At 39.7% G+C, this 12,860-nt stretch overlaps 1 protein-coding gene across 1 annotated transcript in view; it reads left to right on the top strand.

Annotated features, from left to right (window-relative positions):
* Positions 1-12,860, top strand: part of HECW2 (HECT, C2 and WW domain containing E3 ubiquitin protein ligase 2) — a 143,478-nt gene that overhangs the window by 76,020 nt on the left and 54,598 nt on the right. The window contains exons 4-5 of the mRNA XM_053982155.1: positions 8,671-8,765; positions 12,678-12,753. Coding sequence (XP_053838130.1) covers positions 8,671-8,765; positions 12,678-12,753 — 171 coding nt within the window. The remainder of the gene's footprint in view (positions 1-8,670; positions 8,766-12,677; positions 12,754-12,860) is intronic.

Below are 12,860 nucleotides of genomic sequence, written 5' to 3'. Positions count from 1 at the left end.
CTGGCCTAAAGTTGTCATGTTTTTTTGGGAAGAAAAGGAATGTAAGTTACTAATGTTGGATAATGAGTTGTGCTCAGTCAGCATGCACTTAAACCAAAGACTCTGGATGTGGGTTTTCCCTAGCAGTGTCACAGCCTAGGGACATTACATATCTGTTCACCAGTAACATTCCTGGAGGGTGAAGTGCAGAGAGTTATAGCATTGCTAATGAGCCATATGCAAACAAATCTCATGCAGAAGGAATATTTCCATTTTAATTGCATTAATGTTAGTCAGTGGGAGTCAGCTGGGTTAGGCCTTGTACTCCTTCTGCAAAAAGATTTGTATCTTTTAAGAAAAACATTTTATGCCTTAATTTGGGAAGCTGTTTTTCCATGAGCATAATAATAAACTTATTTATAGTTTCACCAAGGTCTCTCAAATTTATGCTTATGTTTAAAGGTAGACTTGGATAAACATTTTTCTGAATTTCACATTACTGTGTGTCTGTAGTCTTGTAACCCAGTGTTAAGATCACTTAATTTATTCCTCTTAAAAATCCCTCCCTGGGGATTCAGTATCTCCAGTATTTTCCAAGAAAGTAACATGTAAAGCCATAGTTTGCCATCTGCTCTATTCAGATCAAGCAACCTGCAGAAAGAAGGGAGGGGAGAGTTCCCTCTTCGTACTAAAAACAGATGTTAATTCCCCTCAAAGCATCCAAAATTAGCAAAACAAGGATGATCAAAGAAAACTCTATTTGCCTCGGACAAAAATCAACGCAAAAATTCTGTGGGCTCTGCCCTGGAAGGGAGAATCAAAGGAATCAACAGTGAAATAAAGAGAAATGAACTTAATGTATTCCAGAAAAACAAGCAGCCTCTGAGGGGAGTGGCTGAGGAAGGGGAGGGAGGAAATATTATGCAGAAGAGAACAAAAATATTTGGAAAATACCAAGTCCAGCTCACCATCACAAACAGGCAGTGTCCTTAAGATGTCACCTTGAGACAGTGTGAGTGGCTCTGAACTGCAGAGCCAGCCAGTACAGAGGCAGGTGTTCCTCTTGCTTTTCCCTGGGGAAGGACCAAAAGTGCTTTGTAGGCATGAAAGGGAACTCAGTCATTTTAGACATTCAAGAAGGTGAGTTTGGGGATCAATATGCCTGATATGCTGTTTCCTCACATAGCAGAGGTGGCTTTCAAACATCCTGCTCTGAGGCTTGCTAAAATGTGAGCGAAGGAAAACAATGACTCACTGCATGGCTCTGTCAGGTTTTTTTTGGTGTGCAAACTACAGAAGGATTGCTAAACCCAGCTCTACAATTTTCATCCTCTTGTAAAAGGAAACAAGTTCACGGAGTATTATCCTAAACAGGTAGCAGTAGTGGGAAAGTGCAACACAGCTTAATGCTTTTGCATTTAGTATGGTCATCTGGTATTTAGCCTGGCATCAGGCTCTTCAGGTTTCTAAGTACATTGGGGCCGTTGCTCTTTGGCGCAAGAGAGCTTTCAGTTGCCCCAGAAATGATTTCACATGGCAAGTGTTTCTCTGGGTTTAGCAGTCTGTGAGCTTAGGATGGAAGGGGCTCCCTTTGGGGCATTGTGCTGGAAATAGAGTGCATGGTGATGGTATTCCATATGGAGAACAGAGGTAGCAGAAAGATGGAGTGAAATGATCCATAGGAAGACTGGTGATAGAAAAAACATGTGAGGAGAAGCCTGAGTTTTATTTGGGACTAGCTGGTGACAGCTGCTGCTCATTCATAATCTGCAGCTTCCAAGTCAGGTTTCTGCAGTGCAGGGAAGGACAGGTCATGACGGAGAGATGCCATGGCAGGGAGATCAGCATAGGACAGTCACTGCCATCAGCAGGTAACTGGGGCTTATGCACTTCCATATGCAATGTGCCCAGAAGTCAAAAGCTGTACATATTCCAGTAGATAAAGCAGGGGGGTGGTTACAGTTCAGCGCTATGGATGGTCATGTGCTCACTCTTGATTCTCTACCATGGTCCTGCCTGGTTTATTAGCATGGGCTTAGGCTGAGAGCTTGCTTTGAGACTGTATTGGCCTTGTGTTTGTAAGTTATAGTTTTGGTCCCATGAGTGTTAATTACAGTGTCCACAAGAAGCACCTTTACCCACTTTACCTACCTTTGTTGTTATTTATACCATTTGATGTCATAGTCATTACTGTCAGTAGAATAGAAAGACATTGATTTGCATATATTTTCTTTACCAGTGCTATGGCTTTATGCTGTGAGCAATAATCCATAGTGGCAGCTGTTGGGATTCATCCAGAGACTGCCAGTCTTGTCACATCAATAATTTCCAAATCCCCCCTGGGATGTTTGTGGTTAAATTACTTCTGGTGCCACACTGCGATACTTGGATGCAGTGACTGCACAGATGCAGTGTGTTTTGAACTAAAATCTCGTTTGTGGCATAGAATTACAGAATAGTTTGAGTTGGAAAGGACCTTTAAAGGTCTCTAGTTCAACCCCCCTGCAATGAGCAGGGGCATCGTCGAGAGGTCAGGTTGCTCAGATCCCTATCCAACCTGATCTTGAGTGCTTCCAGGGACTGAGCACCTACCACCTGTCTGGGCAACCTATGCCAGCATTTCACCATCCTCACTGTATAAATTTTCACCCTTAGGTCTAGTCTGAATCTACCCTATTTTAGTTTAAAACCATTACACACTGTCCCTGGTAAAAAATCTGTCCCTATCTTTCTGATAAGCTCCCTTCAAGTACTGAAAGGCTGCAGTGAGTTCTCAGAGCTTTTTCTTCTCCAGGCTGAGCAAACCCAATTCTCTCAGCCTGTCTTCATAGGAGAGGTTCTCCATTCCTCCATTCTCTTGGTGGCTTCCTCTAGAGTCACTTCACCACGTCCCTGTTCCTCCTGTGCTGGCCCCCAGAGCTGGATGCAGTGTTCCAGGTGGGATCTTGGAGTGGAGCAGAATCCCCTGCCTTGCCCTGCTGCCTGTGGGGCTTTGGATGCAGCCCAGGACACGTTTGGCTTTCTGGGCTGGGAGTGCCCATTGCTGGGTCATGTCCAGCCTCTGTCAGCTCTCCACCAGCTCTTCCAAGTCCTTCTCAGCAAGGCAGCTCTTGATCTGTTAATCCCCTATGAGTAAGAACATGAGTAGACTATGAGATATATTCAGAAGACAAGGTAATATATGTGTTTGCATTGCACTGGTATCATGTTAAAAGTGAGGTTTTATGTGGAGTTCTTGGTATTCAGTTCCTATTTCCATGAAATGACAACTTTTGCAAAAACAGTGTATTAGGACTGAAATGCCTTACTTTGTAAGTAGCAAAGCAGACTCCCAGCTCTCTTTTTTGTTAAAAGCTGATAGATATCGAAGGAAAAAAAAAATACCAGTTTAATAATTGAACTTCATATACTTTTAGCTTTTAAGGGTTCCTTGTAACTAGAGGTGTGAACAGAATTTCTTTTTTGTAATGGTCTTGACCATAATGGTCAATGTTAATGAATGTTCTATGACTGTAGTTCATTTCTTGTACCCAATCTTTATACTTTTACCATTTAAAATTTCACCAGTTGAATTCTGTAAAGGTCATGGTTTTCTCATGTGGAATTGTTCTGAGCCTGGAACATTCAGGCTCAGTGCTCTGCAACCAGTGCCCTTTCAGTGGTGTGTCTGGGGACTCATGGTTATTGTCCCTACCCTATTTATAGACATATTCACTGAGTTAGAAAAACTTTTATTCTTCTGCTGTTTTTTTGTGTTGTCTCTTAACAGCTATTTTTGAGTATCAAAAATAACTGAAACAGGATCAAGTCTTGTATTTTTAACATTTGTGGCAGGCTTTGTTGACTTTCTTATGCCCATAATACCCCAGTGTTTTGTTTTAAAGGTTAGATTATAATTAAATACTTTGCCAAACTGGAGCATAATAGTCAGTGCTCATGACTGTAAATAAGAATCTCTGATGACAGCAAAGTGAAACGGGGCTGCCAGGGATAGGATGCTCTGTTACAAGCATTTGTCCACATTCCCTTTGAAGCAGGTTAAATGGAAAGACCAATGGGACATAAGCATTTTCTGTTATTGATCCTACTTTAGCTAAAAAGCTTTCTGTAAGTCACTTTGTAGGTGGTCTGCCTAATGTTCCTGTAAAATAAATTCTGTGATACACCTGCTGAGAGAAATGGCAAGTACCTGAGGGCTGTCAGCTTTGCATTCTGCTGCTGTGTTTGCTACTGTCCAGTAGGAAGTAATCCGTAATCAAAAATGCATATGCTGAAAGTGATGCAGAGAAGAGAATGTGTCGCCCTGGTTATCAAGAGTTTTCTAAAGCCTTCTGAGTTTACATTCCTGTAGAGAACTTTTTCACACAACTTTCTGTAAACAACCTATTGTTTTGCATTCTTTCATAGAGGCGGAGAAATTTGATGTACAGGTAGTTTGTCCAGTGTCGTTGGAGAGGTGGCACGTTCACCCTCCAATCCACTGGCATCTTTTGAGAACTATAAAAGATTGGAGTCAGAAAAAATAAATTAGTCTCTTCATCGTGACCAAGGCTGTGGTGCATCGTTTTTGCTTATGTCATCTGGTGACAGAGAATGCTAAATGTCCAAACAGAAATGTTGAGTTCACTGAACTGTCATGCTACAGAAGAGTTCAACAGGCAAGACATGCATAGCACTGCTAAATTTCTGCAGTTGTCTATCAGGTTCAGATGGAAAAAAATAGGATTTGCCACAGTTGCTTTTGTACGGATTGCCTCTCCCTTTATAGCTTTGTAAAGCGTGAATGTGAGTGACTTCATTTGTTCTAGTTTGCTTAAATAAGTTTTGCAGAACATGCTCTCATATTTTTCCAATGAGTTACTGTGCTGTCAGCTTTTTCCTCAGTGCGTATTGGAGGACATATGTTTCTGTCTGCAGAGAGCCATGGATTGAGCCCAAGTACCTTCTGGGCACTCTGCTGCAGTGGCCAGGAAGTTTCAGCTGCTGTGCAGGTTCCATACAGTGAACTGGGAGCACTGTTTTGCTTTAGAGACTGTTATAACCCAGCTTGGATTTGACTTCTTTTTGGAGATGTGTCTGCTTATCCCTTCTCAGTGGAGATGATTCCACCTCTAATATTGGTGTTTTGTTTGACTAGGGTCTGTCTGGAGCAAGCTGTTCTTACAGCAGAGATACCTGCTTTCCTGCATTATCAGTCTTCTGGAAAGAATGCATTCTCCGAGGATTATGCTCTTGTAGTTATGTATTCTTAGAATCTTTCTTTAATAAAGCATTCTTTTGATGAGCAAAGGTAAAGTATCAAAGGCGGTAAAAAAGTAGTTAGTGAGGAACTTTGGGGAATTAGTGATGTTTTAAACCCAAGCTGTTATTTAGTGTAAGCTGATCCCTTTATTACTGAAGAGGCAAAAGTATATGGTCCATAGAGGGAACAACACTATAATTTCATGCAGATGTTCTTTTGAAATTCAAATGTCAGTGTTTGAGTCCCAGAAACCTTTACTGATTCCAACATTTCTATTTAATGGACCTGAGCTATAAGACTAAGCTTATATAGTAACAGCTATTAGCTTTAAAAGAAGGGGATTATGGTTTCACAGAGTTTTCTGATTAATTAACATATATATCATTTTTTATATGACCATGTGATAGCTTTGAAAGAATCACAAATCCCTCCAATTTAATTTTTGGCTTATTTTTAATTAAAGAAGGAATTTATTGTGGTCTCTATGTCTGCAGGAATGTCAATTATAAGAGGACATATGTAGTATCAAAAATATATTAATTTTTCCCATGAATAAAAATTCTTTTGTGTTCTGAAACATCTTATTTTCTTTAATGATACAGCAAATGGTCCTGTGGTCAGGTACAGATGTATGTCCTTTGCTGGGTTTACTGCTCTTAATGTTTTCATTAGGGATCCCATGCAAAGCAATCTCATTAACCTGTTGAAGAAGAATAAGTAGGAAAGAAAAAAGAGAAGTGCCAGTATCCCCCTGAAGGCAACACATAAAAGCAAGGTGGCAGGAGAAATGGAAGAAACTGGGAAAACTCTGTATGTGACACATGCTAATGTGCATTTAGAGTATGCAATAGTTCAGAGGAAATGTGTGTGTTAATATGGTATTTAACTCATTTCTCAAAATACTGAAGTCCTGTTTGCAGATAATTGAACTTACTGCTGCTGAAGTTTTCTGTGTGTTTATGGAGCCTTAGAACACATCTCAGCGCACCACCTGTAACTATCAGAACAGCCACAGATACTTGTTTTCAATATATCTAGAGGTTAGGAATCCGTCAGTCATCAAGAAAAACCTCTTCTAATCAAGATTTTTTTCCTGATAGCACCACACAAGACATGTCAAAAAGCTACATCCTCATCTGCTTTGAAATTAGCAGGTTCCTCTGAGATTTCTTCTTCTGTTAACATTAACTGCAGTTTCTAGCGTTATTAGCCAAGAAGAAAAAACACTTTGGTGTCTCTTAACCTATGAAGTGTTTGTGCTCTTGCTGTGTATAAGATCCAGTCTTGCAAATCCATGCTCATTTTGCCAACATCTGCGTGCATATGGTGGGTAGCCCATTTCTCAATTTTGTGCTGAATTTCAAGCACAGCTTCTCTTGTATTAATCCCACTGACACAGTGCTAACAGCTGATGTGCCATTTCTCTGAATACATGTATGACTGCAGTGCTGTATAACTCCCAAATGGAGTCAGTGCTGGTTCTGCTGGCAAGTGGGAGAAAAAGTCTCACTGTCATGTTTTTAAGTGCTCTGCTTTTTCTAATTATTTCTAGCAATAAGTCCTGAAGTTTGGTATTTTGTTTGTTAGACTGTATTTTTTTAATTTAGCTTACCTGAAAGTGATTGTCAGATCCATTTCTTGAATCAAGCATTGTTCTATCCAGCCATATACAGGTATTGAAAAGTACTGTATGCTCATAGAAGTTATTGAGAGAAAGAAATATGAGGATGCAAAACTTGTAGTATTGCATTTCAGCCTTCAGATAAGTGTACCTGTCAGTGTAGTGAGTGAGAGTATTTGTCCCCCATCACATTATGGATTATCCATGGATAGAACCAGCAGTTGGTGACCTTTCTATTGCTACATTCTGTTTGAAAGTGATGAATTGAGAGAAGATAGTCACAACAGGCTGGATAAACAGTAGCTCCAGATACTTTCTGAAAAATTAAGCTTAGGTTGCAATAAAAGTAAGTAATGCAATAAAAGCAAGCAATATAGCTGGAAATTGGAAGTCTTGGTTGGAACAGTACATTCTCTTAACCATGCTCTCATGTAACCATAATCTCAGTGTGAATAAGAGATGCTCAGACTTGAGTTCTTGTTACTTAGTATGTGCATTTTACAATGTGGAGAGTCCAGTACTTGGTATAAATCCTCCCAGATTTTGCAAGTGCTGAACCTCTGATTTTATGTGAGCTAGAAATTCTTGTGTGTCCTGGATATAAGCACTGTTGGTAAGTAAGCAGAACTGCTCAGTTCAGGAAGAAACTAACCCATAGTCCTGCCTGATGGGTTTTAGGTCTCATAAACCTTTGTAGGTGATGAGAAATCCTGTCTGCATTTTGAATTTTGCTGTAAAGCTTGTGGTAAATAGAGCATGTTTTGTCTGTGCGTGTGAACGCATCTGTGAGGAGGAGGAAGTGGGCTCAGCAGCTTCTCCACCTCCTGATTCCCCGGAGGCACTGTCAGCCAGACACTTTCCTTTGAAGGGTTCTTCTGAGGTGTCTCCTCTTTTGTTCTAGGAGGAAGATAGTAAATAAATGTTGATATGTAACTGCAGTAAATTCAAAAATAAATAATCCTTTTTGGCTGAGCAGGCTTGCAGGGTGGTTTCTGAGCAGGGATAAGTGGGTACCTCAACCCTCAAGGAATCATGCCATATATGTCTCAAAATCTTATACCAAACTCTGGGGTTTTGTACTTCAGGACTACTGACATATTGTTAAACCAAGCAAGGAATTGAACTGTCAAGACTTTCATACACATGCTCTGTCTGAGCTGGCTGCTGTCATTCCTGCCTGCCTTTGGCCATTGCTGTCTGCCTGTGGCCATCTCTGTACCCAGAGGTAAAACCCTCACCAGCCTTACACAGAAGAGTTATCCCAATGGAGAAGGGAAACAGACATTGTTCCACATAGAGAAAATCCCACAGGATCAAGGGCAGCCATAATTATAGCTGTTCTGCTTGGTTGGAAGAATGCAGAGGAACTACAGGGGAGGTCAGGCTTCAGTTAAACATAATACTCTTTTGTTTGCAGTAAATGCAGTTTAGCAAACAAAACTTTAATCAGTGGGACCAGAAGCATGGTTCAACATTTACCTTTCCTGTGTTCCGATATATAAAGTGATTCCAGCTTCCTTCAGATATGTGTCATGTTCTTCCAAAGTCCTACAAAATCATCCTAGTGGCAAATGTCTCATATGCCTTTTCCAGGGCTGATGATATAGTAGCAGAAATACAAGTTGCAGAATTAGGTAAGTTATAATTTGTGGCTGTTAAGTAATAGAATGACCCAGCACACAACAAGGATATAACCAGCAACTCTGTTTTTAATTTCCTGTTAGAGTATTTCTGTAGATAGGTCACTGAATGCTGGACCCTTTTGTTGTGTTTCTTTTGCCTAGGGTCAGTCGTGAAGTGTTTAATGTGGTTTTTGTTTTCTTTTCAGCTGAAATAAAGATCTGTTTTAAATACTACCATGGTGTTAGTGGAGCCCTCAGAGCTACTACTCCATGTATCACTGTGAAAAACCCTGCTGTGATGGTGAGTTTATAGCCTATTTGTTAATTGTATTTGTAGAAGATGATTTACTGATAGGTTTTATAAAATAATAGTACTAATGACAGTATTAACTGTCAGACCAACCTATCAATATGTCTCTTATTTTTACTATTGACAGCAATTATTTTTCAAAAAAGCGTGTTGCCTTACAAAACGATAAAAACTGGAAAGTGATTTTCATGGTTTTGTATTGCTCGTAATAAAATAACAGTAAAAAGTCACTGGGCTTAACTGAAATCTTTTATGCTAAGAATTTGACTTTGCTTGCATTCAGTTTTTTGCTACTTACAGTTTTCAGTAATTTAACACCGTACTAGAAATTTTTCACACTGATTATATAACTGAAACAATGTCCGGAGTCTCTGTTTCTTCCTATTTCTTAAACATTTCCTAATATTCAGTATGAAACTGTTGCAGAGATAGCAACTGTTAGTATAAATAAAACTTGACAAAACTCTGCTCTTGCAAAAATTACTGAATTCTTTGAGTGTTCATATACCATTGAAATTTAGTAATTCTCTGATTATTGAGAAGTATTGTCTTACTGCATTTGTGTTATGAGTCTTGTTTGAAGTTTTTTCAGTTTATGTAGCAGTGGAATAGTTGTTAAAGCAGTGGCAGAAAAGGCTTCCAAACTTGTACCTTGAAGCTTTTGCTGCAAGTAATTTATCTATCAGGTTAGTTCTTCAGCTAAGCTTCAGCAAGTTTCACAGTGCATTTGATTTGTTGATGTTAGCTGCCAAATATTTAAGATCACAACTGTCAGGGTGATGTCCTGACAACTGCACTGTTGAGGATGCAGTAAAGTAGAAATTACTCAGACTGCATAGCATTTATTCTGACCTTGTGCTTTCTCAGTGTTGTGTATTCCATACAAGTGCATGCTATGATTATCTGACACTAAATGTGCTATAGAGACTTTGTATCTTAGTATACCAAATGTCTGTGGGTTTTCTCTTAGAATTACAAACCTAGGTGGTAGCATCATTTAATTTTCAGATCTTTGTCAGGTCTCACTATGAGTAACAGTTTCACAGATGCATACAGACTCGGTACTTTACAGAAGAAAATGTGTCATAGTTAATGGGCCTGACAGCTACTGTCTTTAATATCAATTTATGAACTAAAGGCAGTAAGGTAGTCTGATTTTGAGCAAGAGGAAAAAAATGCATCTCTAAATAACCCTTATAATGGGCTGCATGCTACACTATATCATTGCTGAGAAGCAGAGTGATTATACTGAATGGAGAAACCACTTGAACTTTTGTATTTTCTTGACCTTACCTTGTTATCCACCAGTAGTTTTGAGATTCATTGAACAAAAGGACATCTGAACTTCTGTCATCTAAGTATGTATTTGATGACTTGGTAGTTACTTGGAGAGCTGTCTTTGAGAGTCATGGTAATTCTTGAAGGCTTATACCAGCTTTTGCTGTTTAAATTTCTTTCCTTTGAAAGGTAATGCAGTGTCCTGGGTATTGTACAGAATTCACACACCTGCTAGAAGGGGTAATTTTATATAAACATTTTTGTTTGCGTTAACAGTGCAGAATTCCAGAAATAGTGAGCTGTTAGTTTTCCTGATGAGAATGTTGTATGACAGTTCAGATGATACTTCCTAAAAATGTCATAGTGAGTTAGTTATGTGTAAGTAAACCTATTGTAAAACATTAAAACCTCACTGCATTTCCATGGTTTTGGTGTTGAGCTTAAGCACTGTGCAGTAGAGATCACTGGGTTCTCCTGGTACTGGTTCTGTCTTTTCTTAGAGAAATGCTGTTTGAGGAAGTGGTAAGAGAGTCATGGTGTGCTCACTCCCCTTTTTTTTTAATGGTGCAATAAATTCCTTGCTTACTGGATTTTCTCATACTGATGGTATATCACACCAGGTATTTCAGTCCATCATACTTTTGGATAAGCAGCTAACATTCTGTTGTGTTACCTTGGCTCAGGGGAGGTAGGAAGTCTGATGGAGCATTCAGAAACACTGTGTTACACCAGATGAAATGGCCCTTGTGCTGCAAAGCTCTGTGTGTGTGCTGGGATGAAATTTTTCATTTGGGGCAGAAGAATTGAAACTGCTGTTTAGATCATAATGGAACAGGAAGAGGTTGTATAGAAAAGTCATGGAAGGGCTAGGGAACACTGTCACCATTCCTGTTACTATAGCTGAATTGTCAGCAAATTCTATTTTCTATAACATGAAGTTAGCAATAAAAATTATATTATTTGAATGGAGTCCAACTTGTAGCAGAAAAATAGGTATAGAATGGGGAAGGCCTTTTCGTTGGTGAGTAACATTTTTAACAAGGAAAACAGTGTGTGCTGAAATAAGCTCAAAAGAGGAAACGGGAATACACAACGTTCCTGTGGCATTGCCTGGACAGCATTAGTATCACAGCAGAATGCACCCCTCACCGCTTCCATGGTGTCTGTCTGTAGACAAGGGAGCACTGATCCAGCTCGAATTAACCCATTGCTTTTGATGCCTTCATAATTTTGCTACCAGCTGTCACTACTTGCGCATCCGTATAAAATCACTGGCATAATAATGTCATGCTGAGTGGAACAGGGGTAGTTCTGAGCACTCTGGCCAGACTTGTCTTGCCCTGAGAGGTGGGAAGTGCCCATGAAGGCAGCAGTGAGGGAAGGGAATGGGCTGGCTGGCGAGTGGCAGTGCTTGCTGGCATGGTGTGTCCCCTCACAAGACCGCTGAGGCCCGCGGGGATGGCAAGCCCCAACATCATGGCTGTTTCTTCATCACTTTGTCTGGAGAAATCCACACGCTTGCTAATTCCAATGAAATTGCAATGTGCTTGCTGATCATTGTGGGAAGTATTTGAAATTATGTTATTAAGTAGCTTACAGCAAAATAAAAAGGAATGACTGTGTGTTCGATGAATGCAAAGCAGCTTCCCTGCGGCCACCACAGCTCCAGAGTCATTTATCCATCTGGTGATTCCAAACCACTGCTCAGGGCTGCCTCACATTCTTCATCTACACTCACAGGTGTGCCCATTTTTGTTCAGCTGATTTGCATCTTTCAATAGATCAGACCCTGTTCTATCACTGGTATTAATCCTCAGCTCTGTGTTTGGCTCAAACTTTTTCTGTGTCACCTCTTTTGCCTGGGAGTGAGTGCAGTGCCTGCCCAGAGAACCATTTGTCTTCAAATATCTCTCCTTTGCTGTCTCTGAGATCGATTATTTGGCTGGATGCACATCTCCTTTGTCTTGAAAGACAAATCCTTCTGCTAGTTGAAAGAGACAGACATTAATACAAGAGAAACTTTTATTCTGAAGTAGTGCTTTACCTAATGAGGGATTTCAGTAGAAACCAAACCTCAAAAATCTGTGAAGCATAAGGTTTTAGACCACATTTATATTTAGATGTCTGATGTGTTTTTCTGTTTAAAAGGAGCTTTTGTTAATAGAGCTGAAAGCTTTTTTAGTCGCTCTTTGATCTCTTTGCTTTTTTTTGTTGCACACTAAATTATGTATTTGTGGAAACTGACGAAAATGACATATGCTGTCACTGGACAGCTCAGTGATTTGATGTGTCTTACAAATCCATACTGTTGTTTGTTATTTTACAAAAGGGAAAGCTGCAAAAGATATGTGTTTTCTCTGATTAATATTGTCTGCATGTGTGTTACCCTATACATATTCTGTTTGTAAGATTTAGGCTACTGGTATATTAGCACTGTGTGACATAAATAATAGATATTTTGCTGTAAACTAATGCTGTGGCTGAGGCTGTCTGTGGTAACAAGGCAGTATTTGGTAAGATCCTTCCCTAGCATAGTACCTTAAAATTGAATTATCGTCCTCAGGCATGTACAAAATAGATGAAAACTTCTGTGGTATATTTCTTTTTTTTTTTTTTTTTCTCCAGATGGGAGTAGAAGGCACAGATGAAGGTGCTTCTGGAGCTCAGCACTCTAGGAAGTTGGTCAGCTTTACCCTATCAGGTAAAACCCAATACTTCTCTGTGTTTTACAAATTACTGTGAAAAAAAAGTAAGTTGCTGTTCTAAATAACATCAAAGATGGAATGCTTTTCTTCATTAGCCTCTGTA

The sequence above is a fragment of the Vidua macroura genome, chromosome 7 (assembly GCF_024509145.1).
Source record: "Vidua macroura isolate BioBank_ID:100142 chromosome 7, ASM2450914v1, whole genome shotgun sequence".
NCBI lineage: Eukaryota > Metazoa > Chordata > Aves > Passeriformes > Viduidae > Vidua > Vidua macroura.
This window is presented reverse-complemented; position numbering and strand designations above follow the sequence as displayed.